The sequence below is a fragment of the Rhinatrema bivittatum genome, chromosome 11 (assembly GCF_901001135.1).
Source record: "Rhinatrema bivittatum chromosome 11, aRhiBiv1.1, whole genome shotgun sequence".
Classification (NCBI taxonomy): domain Eukaryota; kingdom Metazoa; phylum Chordata; class Amphibia; order Gymnophiona; family Rhinatrematidae; genus Rhinatrema; species Rhinatrema bivittatum.
The window spans coordinates 28,881,991-28,905,613 of NC_042625.1; the positions used below are offsets into that span (position 1 = coordinate 28,881,991).

Consider the following 23,623-nt stretch of genomic DNA (forward strand, 5'->3'; position numbering starts at 1 on the left):
GGTCAGACCAAGGGTCCATCAAGCCCAGCATCGTGTTTCCAACAGAGGCCAAACCAGGCCACAAGAACCTGGCAATTACCCAAACACTAAGAAGATCCCATGCTACTGATGCAATTAATGGCAGTGGCTATTCCCTAAGTAAACTTGATTAATAGCCGTTAATGGACTTCTCCTCCAAGAACTTATCCAAACCTTTTTTGAACCCAGCTACACTAACTGCACTAACCACATCCTCTGGCAACAAATTCCAGAGCTTTATTGTGCGTTGAGTGAAAAAGAATTTTCTCCGATTAGTCTTAAATGTGCTTCTTGCTAACTTCATGCAATGCCTCCTAGTCCTTCTATTATTCAAAAGTATAAATAACCAATTCACATCTTCTTGTTCAAGACCTCTCATGATCTTAAAGACCTCTATCATATCCCCCCTCAGCCATCTCTTCTCCAAGCTGAACAGCCCTAACCTCTTCAGCCTTTCCTCATAGGGGAGCTGTTCCATCCCCTTTATCATTTTGGTTGCCCTTCTTTGTACCTTCTTCATCGCAACTATATCTTTTTTGAGATGTGGTGACCAGAATTGTACACAGTATTCAAGGTGCGGTCTCACCATGGAGCGAAATAGAGGCATTATGACATTTTCTGTTTTATTAACCATTCCCTTCCTAATAATTCCTAACATTCTGTTTGTTTTTTTGACTGCTGCAGCACACTGAGCCGACAATTTTAAAGTATTATCCACTATGATGCCTAGATCTTTTTCCTGAGTGGTAGCTCCTAATATGGAACCTAACAACGTGTAACTACAGCAAGGGTTATTTTTCCCTATATGCAACACCTTGCACTTGTCCACATTAAATTTCATCTGCCATTTGGTTCTTGGATCGTTACTGAACTCTTGTCTACCGCCTGCCTCAGACCTTGGATTGTCGCCTGCCTCAGACCTTGGAATGTGCTCTCAACCCCTCTGGCATTGACCAGCCCTTTCAGATGTAAGCCGAAGCAATCACCTCCTTCAACCATCGCGCAATAGTACCCTTGGAAGCCTTATGATCCTTGCTTGTACCACTGATCAGGACAAATAGATGATCAGATCCCCAAAAGGCATTTGTCACCTTGAGATATTGCAGAAGACCAACGCACATCCAATAAGTGAAACTCCCTTGCCATCGGAGTATTGGCTGTCATATTCAGAAAAGCTGGTAGCTCTACAACCTGGTTAAGGTGAGAGGAGGACACCACCTTAAGAAAAAAAGGAAGGAATCGTATGTAAAGAAACCCCATCCTCTGAAAAACGCAGGACACAACAACGGTTGCAGCTCAGATATTTACCTAGCCGAACAGATGGCCACCAGGAAAAACAGTCTTCAAGTTTAAATCATTCAACGACGTCCTCTGCATTGGTTTGAAGGTAGGACCACCCAGTACCCAAAGAACCAAATTTAGATTCCATACCAGAAAGACCTTCAGCACCGGAGGGCACAGATGTTTTGCCCCGTTTTGGGAAATGAACCACATCTGGATGAGACACCAATGGTCTTCCCTGAATTCTATCTCAAAGGGAGTGCAAGGCTGCTACCAGGACCCGAAGCGACTTATAAGCCAGCCCTCTTGCCAAACTGCTCTGCAAAAAAGCCAGGATCTGCAGAATGTCCACCTTTACAGCCTGCACCCTTTTCTACAAACATCAAGATTCGAAAACCCTCCACACCCGGACATAAGCAAGTGAAGAGGAAGGTCTCCTTGCCTTAAGCAAAGTCGCAATCACAGGCTCCGAATAACCTTTCAAATGGAGTCGCCGCCTCTCAAAAGCCAAGCCACTAGAGCAAAGCGATCCTCCCGGTCTGAAAATATGGGTCCCTGCTGTAGCAACCCCAAGAGATGAGCCAAGCGAACAGGACTGTCCATCGCCAGGTATAGCAGGCCCACAAATCATGGCCGACACAGCCACTCAGGTGCCACCAGAATCACCCTGCCTGGATAAAGCTAAATGCGCCACAGCTCCCGACCTATGACAGGCCATGGTGGAAACATGTACAGCCACCATTGTGTCGGCCACGACTGAACTAGGGCATCAATGCCCTCCGATCAGACCTCTCTTCTACGACTGAAAAACCGATCTGTTTTTGCGTTTGCTGGCTCAACCATGAGATTTACCATGGGTTTACCCCACCTTGCCTGCAGCAAGGCGAAGGCTTCTGCCGACAACTTCCACTCCCCTGGGTCCAGACGCTGTCTCCTGAGGAAGACCGCCTGCGCATTGCCCACTCCGGTCACACAATAAGCAACTATTCTACCAGATCAGCCCACACCGGAATCTGGTGTCAGAGGAGTTTCATCTACCCTTGCCTCTTCAGGGAGAATCCAGGTCCGGTCTCTTGTGGTGGCTCTTCTGTTCCAATTTGGAGAAGGGAGTGGATCTGGAGGCCCCAGATTGAATAGTAGTGACCACCGACACCCATCTCAGTGGCTGTTCCCCAAGTAAACTTCATTAATAGCAGTTAATGGACTTCTCCTCCAAGAACTTATCCAAACCTTTTTTGAACCCAGCTAACTGCACTAACCACATCCTCTGGCAACAAATTCCAGAGCTTAATTGTGCATTGAGTGAAAAAGAATTTTCTCCAATTAGTCTTAATTGTGCTATTTGTTAACTTCATGGAATGCCCCCTAGTCCTATTATCCAAAAGTGTAAATAACTGATTTACATCTACTCATTCAAGACCTCTCATGATCTTAAAGACCTCTACCATATCCCCCCCCCCCCTCAGCCGTCTCTTCTCCAAGCTGAACAGCCCTAACATCTTCAGCCTTTCCTCATAGGGGAGTTGTTCTATCCCCTTTATCATTTTGGTTGTCCTTCTCTGTACCTTCTCCATCGTAACTATATCTTTTTTGAGATGCAGCAACCAGAGCTGTACACAGTATTCAAGGTGCGGTCTCACCATGGAGCGATTTTAGACAGCATATACTCGCTGAAACAGGGGAAATCACCTGGACCGGATGGTCTTACTGCTAAATTTTATAAGCAAGTCGGCCCTTACATAGTCGCCTTTCTACAAAAAGTATATAACTCCTTACGACGGGGAAACTCCTTAGGACCCCATGCAAATCTAGCGGGTATCACGGTGCTACCCAAACCTGGCCGTGATCTTACAACCTGTGGCTCTTATCGCCCTATCTCACTGATAAATCTCGACCTTAAGATCTTGGCAAAAATCCTAGCAGGGCGTATGAACAAATATATCACTAGTCTTATCCATCAAGACCAGGCAGGGTTTATCCAAGGGAGGCTGGCCGGGGATAATATTTGCAAACTTGTAAATTTATTATGGATTGCCCAGGAACGTACAGATGAATCGCTCTTTCTTTCCATGTATGCAGAAAAAGCGTTCGATATGGTGCACTGGCAGTTTTATTTGGGATACTGTGGAAAATGGGTTTTGGCCCTTGTTTCTGCGAATGGTTGCTCAAATTGTTCGAGCAGTCAAAAGCATGTCTTAAGATCAATGGAGGGTACTCCGACAGCTTCAGGGTTGGTAGGGGCACGAGGCAAGGATGCCCGCTTTCACCCATTCTCTTTGCCATCTTCTTGGAACCCTTAGCGATCAACATACAAAATAGCTCGCACATAAAGGGTTTCCAAGTGGGCACCAATTTCCATAAACTTTGTCTTTTTGCAGATGATATCATCTTTACGGTCATGCATTCTCATAAATCATTGTTGGGGATAGAACATCAGATTCGAATTTTCAGTGAGGCCTCCGGGTATAAAATAAACTGGGAGAAGTCGGAGATACTTAATGTTACCTGTTCCCAAGCTATGGTACAGTTCTTACAGCCTTTGCATCCATTTCGATGGGCCCGCCAAAAACTTAAATATTTAGGTATCTATCTCACTACTCATCTGAAAGACCTCTTCTGCTACAATTATCCCCCTCTAATTAAAAGAATATTTTTTGATCTGGATAAGTGGAGAAGTTTACCAATTTCCTGGTTAAGCCGTATCGCCACCATCAAAATGAATGTTTTACCTAAACTACTATATCTGTTTCAGTCTCTCCCTATTGCTATTCCTAACGCGGCCCTAAAGGTATGGCAGCGACGATTTTTTGGCTTTATCTGGAAAAGACGCCCACCAAGGGTTAGTAGAAAGGTGTTATACCAATCCAAACTAGAAGGGGGATTAAGCATGCCTAATTTCCTTTGGCATTATGTAGCAGGACAAGTTCGACCTATTGTAGCGTGGCACGAGGATCAAGATATTAAACATTGGGTCTTAATGGAGCAAGACAGAATCCCTGGGATGCCATTGGCCACTATGCCCTGGCAACCGCGGCCCACATGGAAAGATTGTCCCAACCTACTTCCCACTACCAGACATACTCTGTCAATGTGGGGCAAATGAAAGGCAAAATTAGTAGGTACAAAGACCTATTTTCATCTTACAAGCTTATACCATAATACTGGTTTTAAACCCGGTATCCCTGCATTGGCTTTCCAAGCCTGGAAATTGAGATCAATAACACGATTGGAGCATATCTGGGGAGGCGATAAATTGCTTTCCTATGCCCATCTCCGGAAAGACTCCTATTTGCCGGCCGCAGAATTTCTTGCTTATAAACAGATTTCCTACTTCTGTTTGACTAATGGAGTGCCAGCGGATTTAATAAATGGGAAAACGTTGTTTGAAGGTTTCTGTTCATCCCCCCATAGATACCATGGCCTACTTTCTAAAATATATAAATTACTGAACACCAGGCTCCCTGATGCACCCCAATATGTTAAGGCATGGAATGCTGATCTCAACTGGGATATTCCACAAACAGAATGGGATCATATATACTTACATATCAATAAAGCCTCCATATCTTCGACGCTCATTGAAAATGGGTCACCCCAGATCCCAACGCTCATTGAAAATATCACCCCAGACAGGCTTGGGAAAATGCTGCCCAAACATAATGGTGTTTGTTGGAGAGGATGTACTGAATGGGGAACATTTTTGCACATGTGGTGGGAGGGTGATTGTATAAAATCTGTATGGAAAGAACTGGAAAGTTGGCTAACGAAGATGCTCACCACCACGGTGTGCTTATCAATAGAGGGAGCTTTTCTGAATAACTTGGAGAGGGATGAACCCGCTGTGTCCAGACCTGCATAGCTGCGAGACTGGAAATAGCGAGAATGTGGAAACATAAAGCAGGCCCGACTTTTGCTGCAGTATTGAGTAGACTAGACCAAATATGTACATTGAATAAATTCACAGCGGGAAAACGCAGAACTTTTAAGCTTTACCATCAAATATGGGATCCATACTTACAATGGAGAGCTACTTGGACTGCTTAACTTATCGGTTCGACACCAATGCAATGAACAGCTTTTCTAGCCATATTGTTCCATGCTTCTCTCTCTCTTATGGTAGGAAAGACCGATTATTTCTATTAAGATTCTGACACTGCTCATGGGCATCAAATTCACTATTCTAGAATGTTATTGATGTTATTGTTGCGATAGATATTTGGTACGACTGGTGTGGGGATGCACATGCTGGTGAGGGAGGGTTTCTAGGCGGGGTAATCAAGTGAAAGAAAAACTGTAGTGAATGTACATTCTGTATTCAAACGTATTTTTTGCAATAATTCTGTTATTTTCATTAATATGCACCAATAAAAATGTCAAAACAAACAAACAAACAAAAAAAAGCTGCAGGCCCTGCTGCCATTCCCCACGCGGCATCAATCGCTATGGCAAAACAAAAAAATATCACCCAGCATGCACCGCCAAGGAGGAAGAGTACAACACAGTCAGAGAACCTCGGCCCCACACGTGACTGGCAATAAGAGCCATGCGGCAGCGCTGCTCTGAACGGCGTGTGGGAAAGTTCCTCTCGCTCCCGGGATCCCCTGGTGGAACACAGGAATATAAGGGCCAACCATTCACTTCCCACATGTGGTGCCGACAGCCCCTGCTGCCGGTCCACCTCCACTGAAGTGGTGCGCGGGAAAACAAACTAGGCCGCACCCTCGACAGCCGCACTAAGCAAACCCTGCTTGGAAAACTCTTTCAGACACGCCGGATCCCCTGGATCAAAGGAACAACCCCAAGGCACTCACGCTCCATACCTGTGGGCGCTGATCGCTCCCGCAGTCAAAGGGACCCCAACTGACGAGACCCGATAGCAGTTCTTGCTTCGCAAGATCAAACTTTTAATTTATTTATTTATTTTTTTAAACAAACTTTAATCCAAACAGGAAAACAATAAAGGGTACTTCCCTTCAGGGACCGGCAGATCGCAGGTGAAGTCGAGAGGGAGTCAGTCCCCTGGCTATCAGGACCTCCGGACAGTAACGGGCTAAACCAGCCAGAGGTCCCATCCTCCCGATCGCCCAGCTCCACCTGAGGGATGGTCCACGAAGGAGCCTAACACCTCAGGAAGCCTTGGAATCCAAAATCTCTAGTCTCAAAATTTTTATTTATTTATTTATTTTAGGCTGCAGGTTTGCACATCTATCATCTGCTGGAGACAGAGAAACACTGAGGGGACTGCAGGTGGCACTCGCTGTTACGTAGCAGCAGCTCAAAGTTTGTTCTCTGCCTCCATCTGCAGGTAGGGATGCATAAACCCACTTGTCTGGACTGATCCGGGGTATGAACAGGAAACTGGATATTTCCATTGAAAGGCGCACATCATTAATGCCATGCAAAAAGCTGGCTGTGCTGAAAGTCTTATGCATGCGAGTGTGTAGCGCTAGCATCTTATCTTGCACCCCCTTCTTTTTAAACGAATAAGCTCTGTTCCTCGGTGCCCTCCAGCCAGGAACATCTTGTTCCTTCAGCTTCCTTGGAGGGTGCTGCTGGAAAGATAGCATTTGGGATGCGTCCCGAAATTGGACATCCGAAGGAGGGATGCCCACGGTCTCAAAGGCTCATGTAAAGCAGCATCTTTGAATAATTCTTACTGTTGGCCCAGTGAGAGGATTTACACCCTAAAAAAGAATTCAGATTTCCCCCAGGACCAATACAGCTACTAGTTCTCTGCCTTACAGAAATTACAGAGAACACACCTTTCACTTCAATAAAATGTTATTCTCATCCATCCATTCAAAGCACATAAAACGCAGCTCACCCTTGGGTCAAGCGATGCTGCAGTGTTGCTCTGTAGTGGTGTTTTGAGATCCATTAGCAGTGAAAAATATTCTTTCCTTCTATTGACAATTAAAAAAAAATAAACCATTGGGGCAATAACGCTTAGAAAGTACAACAGGCACGTTTAAACCAACCTCCTTACAGGAAAAGAAAAGCAAATAAGGGGGGGGCATACTCAACAAGACACTGAGCAGATACGTACACTCCCAATGCACTTTCATAGCGACCCCGGACACACCAGGCCTGAGTCGTGGGAGGGCCGCTATTGCGATGCAGGTGAAGAATGAGGACCACTGAGGTACCAGGAGGGGGAAATGTCGGGGGGCCCTGGAGCATTTCTTTTTCTATAAAATGGAAGGGGTTTGGATGGGTCCTGCAGGCTCAGCCCAGCAGGGCCCAGGCACTTGCATTTCGTATGGGAGGGAAGACGAGGGAGGTATTAGAGACAGTAGGCCCATGAGCATTATTATTATTATTTTTTTTTTTATTTAATCGAATCGCCACTTAACTGGCTATATCTTTCAAATAATGCTTGCTCTCGGGCACGTCCGCAATTTAGGCAGATAAATTATCTGACTAATTCCTAATATTGAAGGTAACTGGCTTAAGTTATTCATCTAACTCTGCCCTCCCCAACACGCCCCTTTCTTATTCGGCTAATTCTTAGCTGGATACAGACGTATCCAGCTAACTTAACAGGATAAGAAAAGGGGATATTCAAAACTAGCTATTAAAATTGATTACTCGCAAGTTATCCTGTCTAAATGGCTTTGAATATTTACCTCATAAGATTTGGGAACATTTTTCTAAAAATCGGTCCTTCCATATTCGTCCTACTTGTTGTCTGTTGTCCATCTCCTGTACCGTTTTCTCTGCAACTTTACCCTAGGCGGCAGCTTACCTTGCTGCACTGTGAATTTTGTGAAGGTGCGACATAAAAGTAACAAACTAAAACCAACCAACTCGCGCGTTTCACCCTCCCAAGAACAATTTCAAAGTGAATTTATAAGTAACAAATCTAAATGCAACCACTCAAAAGCAAATATTCCACACGAACACGCTTGCTGTGGTGTAGGGAGGGAAGGGCTAGGAGTGGGTGACATCTTTAACAAGCCTTTTACACTCTGGACAGCTCGGGAAGAGCCTGGAGTAGCAAACATGTCAAAAAAAAAAATGTCGCTTACTTCCTTGGATGTCACGTTCTCCAGATCTTTGCTCATCATGATGCTCCTGAGTTTGGCTTTGATGAGGCATTCGGTTCTTTCCCCCTCTGTGGGCCTACAGATGGAAAAAAAAAAAAAAGGGGGGGGGGAAATTGCAGCAGATTTATTTTTCAGAGCTTGTAGATCATGCCTGCGGCAGAGGGACACTTTGTGTCTTCAAGAGCTGTTGGAAAAAAACCAGTCTGCTCACCTTTGCTTCCATCTACCCTCCGCCCCCCTCTGTTGCCGCTTACGTGGCAAAGGACGGAAGGCACAACAAGTCAATAACTTAATCTAAACTTCCCAAAGGTGTAATTTCCAGCGGTTATTTTTGGCTCCATGGATCCTGAAGGAGGGAGCAGCCTCAACTGAATGTTTCGAAAACACTACGTGGTAGTTCATAATAAAAAAAAAACAAAAACCCAGCACTAGGACCATTAGTTTGCCAGTTATTCCCTGTGAAGAATAATCTGTAGGAACTTGGTATGCGGGAGATAGTGAGGGAGCAGCAAAACGAGTCACTTTCCTTTTATCCTCTGATCCCCATAAAAACTTGTGGCAGCAATAGATAGTAACATAACAATGGGTGATAAATAGGAACCATTTGGCTGGCCAAGTTTGCCGAAATGTCCATGACTGCTGTAATCACTACATTAATAAAAAAACGGGAGGCTCTATGATCCTACAGAAATGCTCTACAAGGGCAGCGACCGAAATATTAATCAAAACACTTTTTTTTTTCCAAATGTTAGATGGGGTAATTTGGATATTTACATCGGTTAAATTTTAAAATTATGCACATTCTTTATAAAATACATGTCTCTGCATATAATTCTAGTTTTTATGCGAACATGCTATAATTACTTTGGGCCTTATTGTAAAAAGCATTTACATGCGCAAAACTGGACTTCAGTCGAGAAAATGCACATTACTCAAGTAAGTGGGCTTTTGAAAACTGCTATAATATATGCTGTTAAATTGTCATAGGATTTGCTTGCATAAGTGCACTTTATATGCTAAATGGCTTTTTAAGATTGATGCGATAGTAGTTTCATTTACACGTGTAAATCCTTTTGAAAATTTGCCTAGTGTAAAATTTTATAAAATGGATAGCAAATGGGTAGAGAATATTAGAATGGGTAGATTTGCAGAAGTATTTGAAGATATTTGATGTACCCATGGGTTTTTTATCTTTTCGATACGTAGACCCATGGAATGTATTTCTAATCTATGTTTTTTTTTGTGTAGAGTGCTTTATGATAAACATTTTGGTTGCTACCTTTTTGATAATCTACTATATCACCAGAGACATGCAATCTCTGGTCTTTTCCCTCCCTTCTCCTTATAACTGCACTATTTATTTGTATCCTCCCAAGCATGCCTGATTCTGGCTATGATCATCTCTGCTGGCCAACCCCTTTCCACTTCTACTCATTAAAATATTTCTCCATCTTTCCTTCGAGCCTCCCTCCTTCCAACTTCATATCATGACCCCTTGCCCTTGAGCTTTTTCAGTTACACCTGTCCATGCCTGCAAAGTCAACATGTTCTACCAAAAAAGTTCAGCCATGGACACAAAGCCTTGCAGAAAATACATGGGGTGGGGAACAAGTTCAGCTAAAAATCTACCTAAAAGAAAAAGCTTCACAAATATTTTTGGGAATGAAAGGGAGCTAGCGCTGAAGTGGTGGTGATTGGGGGGGAGGGGGGCGGAAGAAAACTGCTCAGCTTCTGAAACGAACGAATTACAACTAACTTGTCTACATAGAGAGCTGGCGAGTCGGGCCTGGTGGACTCCAGATCTTGCATCGTGTTCCATTCGTTGATGCAGCTCTGGTCAGAGCTGATGCAGCTCTCATAGTATGTGGCCCAAACCAGAGCCATCCCACCTGGAAAGTAGTTGTACCGCCTGGCCACCTCGCAGGCCTTGTGAAGGATCTGCAGGGCTGACCTACGAAGAAGAACAGCAGCAGTGGTGATCAGGCACACGTCAAACACGGCAAGAGGCAATGAGAACAGCAAATGGTAATTAATGAGGAAATTCTGCCTCTCCATAGCAAATCTTTATTTTCCTTTGGTATTTGGAACACATACTTGCCATGATATCAACTGCACAAATCTACATTAATGAAAGAATTTCCTAAAATTAAGTTATAAAAAAAATATAGCAAAAATTTAATTGGTCCATATTCAAAGCAGTTTGCCTGGTTAAGTTCAGACTTAGCAGGACAAACCATGAATTTGAAATTCCTGTTCTATTCACCACCATTGATTTATCCGGCTTTATTTTTATCTGGATAAATCAGGGATGTTCCAGGCCAGAGCTAACTTATCCAGATGCTGAATATCAATATTATCCGGCTAAGCTGTCTGAATAAGTCTGGTTGTGCTGTGAGACAGTCTTAAAGTTATCCAGATAAGCTTACCCGGGTACCTTTGATTTATCTGGATATATTCAGTGGTACAGTTACACCACTGAATATCCCTTCTAAATTATATGATGAGGATACCTGGATAACCTAGACTGCCTGTGGCTGAATATCAACCTCAAAATGGTTTATGGCTATTTGTTTTGACTTGACATAAATAACCATTCCTGCTTTAAATTCACTAAAGTATTTATCAGGGATGTGCATTCGTTGGTCGATTTGTTTGATTCGTTTCAGTGGCACGCATGTATTTCATGAGTGGAGAATACGTGCGCACAACGGAGAGTACATGTGTACATCTGTTGCTAAACTACATATACGTGGTTCTATTTGTTGTGCACATGTACTCTCCATTCGTGAGATATGCGCATACCGCCGAAATGAATCAAACAAATCGACTAAAGAATGCACATGCTTGGTAGTTATAAAAACTAAGAGCAGCACCCTTTGCTATATAGCAATGGTACATCTGCAATATCCTTTATGTCGTCTGAACAAGATTTTAATAAATACTTTCTAATAATACTCTAGTGCAGCGGTTCTCAATTCTAGTCCTCCAGAACACACAGACGGGTTTGATTTTTAAGATTCAAATAGTCATAAAATATATTTCCATATTTTTGGCCTCAGAGTTAGGTTACTTTGTATGTTTTGGCTCTAAAAACCAAACCTGTTGGGGTTCTTGAAGGCTAGATTCTGGAACCGATGCTCTCTTGAGGATCACTGTGGTTTGGAAGTGGTTCTTTACCATAAAAACAAAACAAAAAACAGCAAACTTTAGCTTTAGAACTCTCCACGGAAAGCTTGAGTTGCTCAGAAGCTGCTGGGATCTCTCATTTAAAAAAAGACATTAAATAATAAGGAGGGATGATCTTCTCTTTATGTCTCTTGAGAAATGTGCAACGCAATATGACGACACAGGTACATCCGGAGGGACAGTGTAATTAACTCAGAGGCTTCAGACAAGTCTGGTTTCCAGGATAATGGATTATATACAAACCAATCCTAGCTATTTCTACAAAATATGACAAGAATAATCCTTAAAAAAAAAAAAAAAGTCAGATCCATTAAGCAGTCTTGAAACCTTATCAACTCTGCACTTAAAAAAAAATCCATATTCAGATAGGGATTTCTTCACCCTGTATCTAAAGGAAAGATCCTTAACTAGCAGACTGTGCTCCACAAATGCATCCAAGCACACAAGACTGATATGACTCATTGCTGCTTACAGTAAAGCAAACGTGCACCCACCACATGGCCTGTACGGACACCGGTTTGAAAATGTGTGTTCTCCCTGCTGTACAGACGCTGAATCCACTAAAAGAAAGAGAAAATAGGGAATATGAGATGGAGGTGCTGCATCTGTAGCTTTTTTTTATTGCATGGATCAATGTTTTCCTGCTAATGCAGCACACCTATTCACTACACCTCAAAAAAATAAAAATAAAAAAAGATATATATATATATATATATATATATATATAGTTTGATTTTCTTTTGGTATTATCCAGGGTAGGAGTTGATAAAAGTTGCAAGTCAGGATTCAATGAACATTCACGCCAGAGATGGATAAACTACATCCCATGGGGCACATTTGGCCTTCAGTGGCAAGGGGAATCCTAGCCTGTGGCTGTAACAGCATCAGCCATAAATGACTAAATCTTACTGGCACCCCTTCTCCCCCTTGTCTCAGTTCTCCACAGGGTCCTCCCCCTCCTCAGACCTTCTTTTGCCTCCCAAGCAGGCTCCTCAATGAAGCCTGCGGACCAAAATATGTACCATCTCCTAATCTAGAGTTTTTCAACCCAGTCCTCGGTACACATCTAACCGGTCTGGTTTTCAGGATATCCACAATGAATATGCATGAGATAGATTAGCATACAATGGAGGTAATGTGTGCAAACTCCCCTCATGCATATTCATTGTGGATATCCTGAAAATCTGAATGACTAGGTGTGTCCAGAGGATGTGGTTGAGAACCCTTGCCCTAATCTAGGGTACGTGTACAAATAATGATCCCTTTTTTCTCTCAAACACTACATGTGACGAGTTTGCATGCCTGGTTTGGTTCAGGGGATTGAGAACACAATTCTCCATAACCAGCAAAGTTTACTCTGAAAGTGTCTTCCCCTTAGGGTCATCCTTCTACTCTCCATCACATTGGCAGGCTGAGACTCAAGCATACAATCGTGATCCTTCCTCAGGATCTGGGAGGGGTTAACGTGTGGCCGGAACTTCCACTTCAACCACCCCCAACTGCCAAATTCCCCAGCAATTCTCAACAAAAGGAGGGGCAAGGAAGGCCCGCGGTTCCCCAAAGCACGCAGGGCTGAGCGTAGTGCGGGAGGACCTTTTTTTTTTTTTTTTACACGTAGAGTGGTAGAGCAGAACACAGATTTTACATGGTTTAAGGGACAGCTCTGTGGCTCCTGTTTGTTTATACACAGTATATGATTTACATTAAAGGATAATAACGAAAGTAGAATCAGAGTTGTTCTTTTAAACATATGCAGAAGGTGCCCGCATTCTCCACCAAATTGTTTAAAAGGCCCAATGCAAAGTTAAAAGTGTTTAAAAGAACAACTCTGATTCTACTTTTCATTATTATCCTTTAATGTAAATCATATACTGTGTATAAACAAACAGAGAGCGATACATACGGGAAGCAAAAAATATACTTACATTATAGTAAAGAGCACAGCGCTGGCTCTTTTTAAAGCCAACTGTGGAGAAACATCCACCGTTGGCTTTTTAAATACAACACACGTAGTCACATATGGAGGAGGTTCCCCAATTATTGTCTGACCTCCTGGCTTATGGTCACTTTTAATCTCAGTAATAATTTTATTTCGTGCTTTTATTTCCACATCTGCATGCATCCTCCAATGGGAAATGGCCAGGCAAGTGCACACCACAGAGGCAGCGAGCGAAGGGGAAACCGCAACCCATGGTGAACCAGCGGTGCTGACACGTCGCCGCAGAAGAGTTAACGAGGGTCGCTGGCGCTGCCTGGCACTAGGGTGGGGTGGCAGAGACTGCAAAAGGGTTAAAGACCGAATCATTTTCTAAAAAAGAAACAAAATCCCAACGGATGTATGAAACTGGAGACCATGGCCCGATCCCCCTCCCTAACACTGCCCCGTATGACTTTCAGTACATAAGTGACAATCGTGCACCATGAGCTCTTGAGAGGACAGGGACACTGCAGCTGTATGGATTATCTCATAAATGTGTGCCTGCACGCTCTAACTCTGATACAGCCTTGCTCGCCATGGAAACCCACACGTACTTTGCGCTGGGCAGCAACTTTAACCACGCCGACTTACCTGGGAAAACAACTTTGAAAATTCCTCTCAAAGAGGGGAAAAAGGGTCCTTCATGTTTTTAAAATAAAGAAATAAGTAGAAATGGGTAAAATAAATGTAAACACACAACAGATTAGCCTCCCTGTGAACCAAGGAAGGGGGGGTTGTGGTACTTAAAATGAACATTAGGATAACAACAAAGAATAGATGCCCAAGGGTCTTTTTCCAAATCTTTAATTGGTGGAGACGTATGTGCACTTTTAATTAATCACATACGTCTCCACCAATTAAAGATTTGGAAAAAGACCCTTGGGCATCTATTCTTTGTTGTTATCCTCACGGCGTTGTTGGATTGCCTACCTTGCTGTTTTCTGGGCCTGTCCCACTTAAAATGAACGGCCTGCAACACATCCATTTGTGCCCCATGTTTACTAAGGATGCATCCATGAGATTTTTATGTAAAAAAAAATTACCAAAACCCTTCATCTGCAAAAAAAAAAAAACAAAAAACTACTGTACTTTGCCTTTTTCTAAAATTATCACTTCAGTTCGATCTCTTGGATACATTGCAGTAATTACTTTCCTTATTATTGGTGGGGGGAGGGAAGCAGAGAGGGGTGGGGAACCCACTCTCACCGCTCAGCCTCAGTTTTCGATTTTCCAAACCGGGGATCTCAGGGCTTCGATGTGCAGCTGCCGCCCTTCTATCTCCAAAACCAGGGGCTCTACCAGCAATGCAGCAGCTCCCGGAAACTGAGCCGTCTGTATAAAAATACGCCTCGCCGCTGATAACGCGCCGTCCCGGTTACACTTACCCATCTCCGTCAAGGTGTATCTTGGTGTCGCTCCAGAGATGCAGCACCATGCCGATGGTGCAGCTCTTACTACGACCAAAAGAGAAAGCAAAAAAAAAAAAAACACACACAGAGATCAAAAGCACTGCCTTGTGCGCAGGAAACCAAAATCACAAACCCCCCACCAAAAAAAAAAAAAATCATAAGAGGCTGATTTCAGTGCAAAGGCCCACACATTACTTGATGAAAGGGGAACATGTTCAAAATTGTTTGGCTTGCTGCAAAGTCCATGGGTATGCTCCCCTCCCCTCCCCCGACAGACTTTGGACCATTTCTCCAAAAGAGAAATACTCGGGGACTTTCTTTTTGAAAACCTCCTGCATAGATTTGCACCTGCTTTCCCCCCCCCCCCCAAACAAAACACAAACTCGTGCATAGCTTTGAAAATGCAAAAATCATACGTGTTGTCATCTCCCCCACCCTTAACTCCGCCTCTGAGCCCACGGATAGAAGTACACGCACTGTTGATCTCTGCATGTACCTTTTACCTGCGTACAGATCAGCCCTTTTACCTGGGTAAGCAGTCACTGACGTGGGTAAAAAGGGTTTTGAAAATTGCACATAAACGTTTGCCTATATGCACATAAACAGCCTGTACTCGCAAAACTGATATTTTATAAAAGTTTGCGTGCGCAAATACGCAAGTACAAAAGGGGTGGGGCAAATATTTATTTATTTCTGAAATCTTCTATACCACACAAACAGCAAGCTGACCAAGGCGGTTTACAACAATAAAACACAATACAACATGTGTAAGTTGCTATTTAAATTGTACACCTGCTAAGTCTAGTATCAATTATGCAAGATCTTTTTTTTTTTTTTTATTGTGTATTAACTGGCCAGCTGGGAAGTCTGGTTGAACTGGGGTTTGTTCAGGCTGAAGAACCAGGAGGGTCTTGACGACCTGGAGAAGGACTGGGCGAACAAGTACAGTAACTGGCAATACTGGTCATTTCAATTACGCGTGCAGGTTTTAAAATTATACCGACTTGTGCATGTAAATTGGGTTTTTTTCTTAAGTCATACATTATTTTCACGTGTAAAATACGCACATGTATATATATTTTTTAAATAGGTAGGAAAAGAATGTGCATTCAATGTTTTGAAACACTTGCTTAAAGTGCATTCACGAGCATGCATACATAAGCACGTATTCTGCGGGGTACAGATATAAGTATTGTATAATACGTGTGGATTATAAAATATCATAATTCTGCACAAAGTGAATCCCCAGGGGCATTTCTGCTCCACCTCCCTCTCAGGCAGATTCAGTAAAAGTCACAGGAGAGCGGGCAAGTGCCCGCTCTCCTGTGCGCGCGATTCAGTATTTAAATGAGGGCCCATGGTAAAAAGAGGCGCTAGGGACAGTAGCGCCTCCCTAGTGCCTCTTTTTTGACAGGAGCGGTGGCTGTCAGCGAGTTTGACAGCCGATGCTCAATTTTGCCGGCTTCTGTTCTCAAACCCGCTGACGGCCACGGGTTCGGAAACTGGACGCCGGCAAAATTGAGCATCCGGTTTTCAACCCCGAGCAGATTTTAATTTTTTTTTTACTTTGGGACTTCCGACTTAATATCGCATGATATTAAGTCGGAAGTGTAAGAGTGTAGTGAGCAGTTTTAAATATAGACAGACACATTTATCTCCCACCCATTCGATCATGTGCACTTGGCGAGCTAAACAGATTTAAAAATTCACAGGCCTGCATTGTTATGGTGCAGCGCACTGTTTGAACGCACGTTTTCGACGCGCTAGCTTTACCCCTTATCCAGTAAGGGGTAATAGCGCGTCAAAAACGCGCATTCCCCCCCCCCCCCCCCCGAAACTAATAGCGCCCGCAACATGCAAATGCATGTCGATGGCCCTATTAGCTATTCCCACGTGATTCACTAAGTAAAATGTGCCGCCAAGCCGCACATTTTACTTTAAGAAATTAGTGCCTACCCAAAGGCGCTAATTTCTTAAAGTAAACTGCTTTTCTGTACACCCTCCGACTTAATATCATGCGATATTAAGTCGGAAGTCCCAAAGTAAAAAAAAAATTAAAATCTGCTCGGGGTTGAAAACCGGATGCTCAATTTTGCCGGCGTCCAGTTTCCGAACCCGCAGCCTACCCCCGTTCCGGGGGTAGGCTGCGCGGCTCGGCGCGCGCCGGCTATACAAAATCCATAGCCTTGCGCGCGCCGATCCAGGTTTTTAGCAGATACGCGCGGCTCCGCGCGTATCTACTAAAATCCAGCGTACTTTTGTTTGCGCCTGGAGCGCAAACAAAAGTAGGCTATTCGCGCGCCTTTTAAAATCCGCCCCACAGTGCGCTGCACCATAACAATGCAGGCCTGTGAATTTTTAAATCTGTTTAGCTCGCCAAGTGCACATGATCGAATGGGTGGGAGATAAATGTGTCTAAATATATTTAAAACTGCTCACTACACTCTTACAAAAAATGATAAAGTTTTCTTCGACACAAAACAGCTGAAGTCCATCTCAAACAAAAAAAACCCGTGTCCCTCAAATAACAGTGGCGCTACACCACACCATCTGCCATTTTATCCTCTTTATTGTGATGTTCAGCTACCACGGCAGCCAAATTCTCACAACCAGGTGGACTACGGCATCCATGCAAACTAAATTTAGCCAGCCCTTTTTAATCAGATTGGCTGCGTGACACACCTAAGCTTCAAAAGGGACCACGGCAGAAATCAAATGGCCAATGGCGATCATCAAAATTGATTTGGCCACCAATTTTTCATCAGTAGGTGGTCAATTCAGCAATTCTAAATCAGGGGATTCAATAGGTCAAAGGAGAGCAATTTCCCCAAAACTATGTCTGAACAGGGCCAGTGCAAGGGTATTTGCGTCCTCAGTGAACCTTCGGTCATGCACCCCCTCTCCCCAAATTTACCTATTGGTAGCAGCTCCAGCACATCGGTAGTGGCTCTGGCACAGCGCCCCTCTGGGCCTTCTGCTAGTGGGATTTTGCTGCCCCCCCCCCAAATTTTGACGCTCTGGGTAGTTGTCTAGTTTGCCTAATTGGAAGCACCAGCCCTGTCTCTGAAACATGGAATCATCCTGAGCTGCAGGGGCTAAATTTCCCAGCTGTGAATTAGGATGCAGGGGTGCATCCACGCCACACAGCTACCATCACCATCAATATTTTATATCAGAAGTAATGACATCGTTTATATACCCAGATACACACATAAAAACAACACACAAGAGAGAACGCCCTTTGCACCACTGATTGCTTGCTTTTGGCGACTGCTCCTACCTTTCCTTGCTGGAAAAATCCACTCCAAGTAAAATGTTTTCTTCGGTGTCTTGGCGTCCGCTGCTGTACACCACCACCATGTACCTGACACGGTCCGACCAGGCGCTTTCCAGACGTACAGCCTAAAAAGAGATTAATGGGTCTCCGTTAGCGAGCAGACATCAAGACTTGCCTGGGGCGCCAGTCGAAGCAGCACCGTTAAAAGCCCGCAGGTTTCCAGGTTCCTGCTTTAATTCTAATGAACTTTCTACTTTGGCCAAAAAAAAAAAAAAAACCAAACTCTACCACCATGAACACAAGAAAGGGGATTAAGAGGATTGGGGGAGCAGGGAGATGGCAGGAAGAGTCACTGGGGTTCAGTTGTAGTCACTCTTTACAATTTCCAACCATCCATTAAAAAAAAAAAAAAAAAAAAAAAAAAAGATGAAATAAAGTCATTGCAGAATCATTAAACAAACAGGAAATAAAAACCCCAAAGGCAGGCAATCTGTTTTGTTAGGAAACCGTCCGCTCTAACATTAGAAGCAGCAGCACTGCTCTTTGGCGAGGACATTGCCAACCAACATGCTCAGCTGCCCCTTTTATTGATCAATAATTCACTCCCAGATCTTGGACATTACGGACCGAATATTCGTAGCCATTCGCAGGCATAAAATCCTTTTTTAGGCTCGTGATGTTTGCTAGAAAATAGCCAAGGGCAAGGGGCTCCCAGCGCACATACTTTTCCGCAAACCGAGGTGGTGTTCGGGGGAGGGCGGGGAATCCACGAATACTCTGATTTTAAAGAGAAGGGGTAATTTTCTAAAGGATTAACACGCGTAAAAATTGCATACATCGTAGCAATTGTGAAAAAGCCCACTTGCAGATGAATTTTCAAAAGGAGTTACGCATGTTAATGTAACTTTCTATCCTGGTATTTTCAAAAGCCCGTTTATCCGTGTTAAGTGCACTTAACGCGGGTAAAACCCACGGACAATTCAATGGCACATATTGTAGCAATTTTCAAAAGCCCACATACTCGTGCTAAGTCCTTTTACACATGTAAAAACCCAAATTTTAAGCGTGTAAATCCTTTAGAAAATTACCCCATGCAAGTTGTGCCTCCGAAGAGGAGGTGTAACCGCGCGAGTCAATCTGCACGCATAGCCAGCCAATTACTCGCCAGCATTCAAAGCGAGCACAGTAAATTTGCATTGAAATTCAGAAAAGCCTGCGTGAGAAAGGTAGACACACACTTCACCCAACGCGCAGAGTTATAAAATGGTAACACCCCCTGCCCCCCCCAAGCTGAATCCATTCTGTCACTTTCAAAGAGGTTTGCATTAGGGGCGCCCTCTACTTCCAATTCCTCTTCCAAAACTTCTCCCCTTTCCTCTCTCCGACAGCTGCATTCTCATTTCAGGGGGCAGCTTTCCTGTCCAGGCTGAACACTTATGTAGGCTCAGAAAACAAACAAACTAAAGGAAGGGTGCTGTCCATCCCTGGCACGTCTGCTGGACAGGGCCAATTTTCATATCTGCCCACATCGATGCCAAGGCAGTGGGTACTTTCTGCACTCCTCCCCCCCCCCATTGGCTCTGCAGGAAGTTTCGAGGGAAAAATACGAGCCTGCTTTCCCTTTTAAAAACCCTTCCGGGAAAGTGCACGCCGAGATGCGAGCCTGCTTTTCCTGCGGGTGCTCTCTTCCTTGGAAACAGCGCACGCGGATTTGAAAATGGGATCCACGGCTGTTATTTCCCTGCCCTGATCTACACACATTTGCCCCACCCCCCCCCCAAATCCACCCCCCCCCCACCCCTGAGCTGGTCGACTGCAAACGTGAATAGAGGCAGACGCGTTTGTTGTGCTTTTACTCTCAGAAGGCCTGGACAATTTTCAGCCAAGGCATCTTGGTAAAAGGATTTTGAAAAATCCCCTCCCTGCGTCTAAAATAATTCATATTTTGTTTTGTGGGCTTTTTTTTTTTTTTTTAACTCTTACTTTCAGAGGAAAGATTTCTACATCCATTTATGTTCTGCTACAGAGCTACTTTTCCCCCCATTCCCCCCCCCCCCCCCCGCCTGGCATGCTTTTAGTTAAATAAATAAAAAAACATCTCGCTGTTTTGGAGGCGGGAGCCATTTTGTTAGTCCCCTACCCACATACATTGCTTAAAAAAAAAATTGCTGCCGTGGATGCACTGTGCTTACCAATTTGATCCTGTCCTCGCAGCGGAGAAGGTTGATCATTACCTGCAGGTGCTGTGGCAAATCACCTGCTGAAATAAGATTAAATTCATCACAACATATTCACAAAACAAAACCAAACCCTATTATGCACTGCTTAATGCAGACACACTGAGTACATTTTCTTTTAATTGACAATTTTTATTGAGAGCCAAAGCAGAGAATGCAACCGTTTACTAAATATTGGACAACAACCTTACAGCTCAAATCTTTTTGATCTATTAATAGTAATAATAATATTAATATTGAGAGTTCGGCATTTTCACTCATACAAATGAAGAACACACAATGAACTAAGGATCCAAAACTTTTCATTAAGTTACACCATGCAGTGTCCAACAGGACCACGGAAGCACAGGAAGCTGATCAGGGAAAAGAAGCAGACGTTGGTATTTCAAAATCACATAAAACTAAAAACACTAATAAAAATTAAAGGATTAATATCAACAAGGTGACCATGCAAGTTCCACGTCAAGGTGCTCAGGCTGATCCAGTCCCGGTCTTGTCCAACTGCATGCATGGGCTCCTCACCAGGATTTCCTTAAGACAATAAAAAACCAGAACTGGACGTCCATGCATGGAAAATGGGGCAAAAGCAGGGCTTGAGACTCCTCTGCAAGGAGCTATAGGATCTCCCTAGCTTTAAAAAGGTATTCTCAGATAACACCAACGCAGAGTGAGAGGTATCAGACAAAATAAAATGATCTTGCCGAGCAGAATTCAGAATCCATACATGTTTAAAAAAAATAAAGAAATACAAAATATTCTGAGCCCTGTCCAAGAAATGGCACATCTCACCCTGACCCCTCCAGAATATACTGTAAAGAGTAATGTATGATTATATGAACAGAATGATAGGGGAGCAGATCTTTGTTACCATCCTATGTCCCTAGATGTCCTCCAGGAGGGGGTGGAGGAAGCTACTATAAATCAGGGTCGATCCCCCACAAGCTTATATGTTGGAGCCTTATAACATGAACCAAGCTGGGTCTGGTGATGTGTTTTGGACCTGTCAAAAAAGGGGTTTTCAACCCTGAGGAGAATTCAAGCCACTGCAGCCAAGGTGAAGGAATATAAAAATATGTCAAAAACCCCTGTGTGCTCTCCTGTGAATGACAAATGGTCTGCAAGAACCAGCATCCAGCACTTACAGTGTTAACAAGCTGGGAAAAGGGCTGTACTGTTTAGCCTGCCCAGAAAACAGCACTACATAGCCAGCAGAGGAGGAAGCCAAAGGAATGCTGGGAAACCATTTAAGGTACAAAAGGCACAATTTGGCTGGCTATGCCTGTGTGTGTGGCGCGGGGACAGCTAGGAGTTGGAGCCAGAAAAAAAAAAAAGGAGTGCATCTGGCAGCCCTGCAATGAGTTCTTTTCCTAAAGAGCTAATTATTGAGAGGGAGAGACAGAAGTCTGCATACTGAAGCAATAGAGAGACAGGCAGCTGTTCTTGCTTCAAAGATGAACTACATGTAAAATCCCAACAAGGGAAAGACGAGTTGGGAGCTGAGAGACTTCCTTTCCAGAGATATCCAAGGCCCAGGAGCACACGGCTGGATCACGCACCTAAAAGACTGAGTTAAGTAATATAAACTTTGCACAGAAAGTATTTTAGCAAAAGAGGGAGAAGGTTTATTTCCTTGCTTTTTGTCCCCAAATTCATTATCTCATCTGAATTGCTTCAGCTTTTCAGCCAAAGTCAAGCATAAACCCTTGCTAGGAAAGAAAGACCACAGTCCACCAGTTTTTCTGTAAGAGACTGAAACCAGGCCTGCTTTCTGTTTAATACCAAGTAAACCATTTGGAGAAGCTCCCCAGGAGAGAGACACCTTTTATAGACTGCAGTGCTCAGCTAATCTATTTGGTTTGTCATCTAACCAGCTCCACCATCAAGAGGGACTTCTTCATTTTCTTGATTGTTTTTTTCCACACAATCCTTTCCAAACTGGTGACACTGAGGTGGATCTGTTCCTCGCCCCCCCCCCTTTTTTTCTCTTTTTTTTTAGTATTCAGGGGTAAAGGCAATTTTTGAAAGTTATGTACTTCACTGCCTTCCCCCACCTGTCTCTATTAGTTCCCTATTTTTAATTTTACTATCCATATGAGTATGTTTGTTGTCCTGGCTAAACATACCCAGTGTTATTTTTGCAGGGCTTGATATAAAATAAGAAAGCTGCAAGTTGATATTATACTTCATTTTTCTCATTTAATGTTCTAGCTGGATTTACAGTCTACTTACATTATTCTAGTAAAAAGGATAATTGCTGTTTTATTCTGGTGTGATGATTTTATCTAGTCTGTGGTGCCACAAGTGGGAGATTGTTCGGGAAGTGCACAAGACTGTGGTATCAGGGTGATCGGGACCCTATCGCTATGAACCCGAAGATAAATTGTAGTGGTAAACATAATTTCTCATATGGTACTCCCCACCCCAAGCATAGGGGTAATTCAAAGTCCGGACCCAGGGGGGCAGGGGGAGTCAACAGGGGCATGGCAAAACCCAGAAATTGAAACTCAATGGGGATTAGTGTTTGAAAACTTTCTGTACTAGTACTGATGGTAAGTTGTATAATATATTGAAGATGCATCAGCTTCATGAATAAAATACTAATTACACAAAAAAAAAAACCAAAAAAAAACAACTCAGGCGGTATGATGGCGACTCCACGATACCCACTTGTCTCCTTCCTCTGTGTCTGTAGCTCACCAATCCTAAATTTTCCGACCTTTCATTTAAATTAAAATCACAGAGGATCCCCGAAAGAAGTCATCATGCCAGTCACATGCAGGGAGGGGCTCTTTCAAAAGCGCCCAGACAGGTGGTTGGGACTTAAATCAGCCTTGTGAAGAAGAGACAGAGAGACGGAGAAAGCCAGCACACGCCATTCTGAATGCCCCTGAATTTAAATGCAATATTTCTGGGCCTGCTTTGTGGTTGTGTTGTACTTTCTATATCCCCAGGATTGGCTAGGGATGCTGCAGAGATAGTGTTCACAGCCTTGGGGCAAAAGGGGAAGGGTGTCCTGCTCATCATTAAGGGTGCCACCTGGTGGCTGGATTTAGCACTAATGAGAATGGGTTCTGGAAGGCGCTCCTGGCCTCAGGACTCCCATGCCAATGATCAGACTGGGAACAGTGACAGACTGGATAGGCCATGATGGTCTTTTTTTTCCTGCTGTCATGTTTCTATCATTTGTTCCA

The 23,623-nt window shown here is 43.7% G+C and overlaps 1 protein-coding gene across 7 annotated transcripts in view; it reads right to left on the reverse strand.

Moving 5' to 3' along the window:
- The window catches only part of SSH1 (slingshot protein phosphatase 1), a 135,219-nt gene that overhangs the window by 39,062 nt on the left and 72,534 nt on the right, over nt 1–23,623 (reverse strand). For 4 of the 7 annotated variants that reach the window (XM_029619766.1, XM_029619771.1, XM_029619770.1 and 1 more), the window contains 6 exons: nt 20,388–20,455; nt 18,199–18,320; nt 14,895–14,963; nt 12,026–12,091; nt 10,102–10,296; nt 8,328–8,421 (listed from right to left, as the gene is read on the reverse strand). In XM_029619766.1, coding sequence (XP_029475626.1) covers nt 8,328–8,421; nt 10,102–10,296; nt 12,026–12,091; nt 14,895–14,963; nt 18,199–18,320; nt 20,388–20,455 — 614 coding nt within the window. The remainder of the gene's footprint in view (nt 1–8,327; nt 8,422–10,101; nt 10,297–12,025; nt 12,092–14,894; nt 14,964–18,198; nt 18,321–20,387; nt 20,456–23,623) is intronic. The other 3 variants (XM_029619767.1, XM_029619772.1, XM_029619769.1) reach the window with 1 other exon arrangement.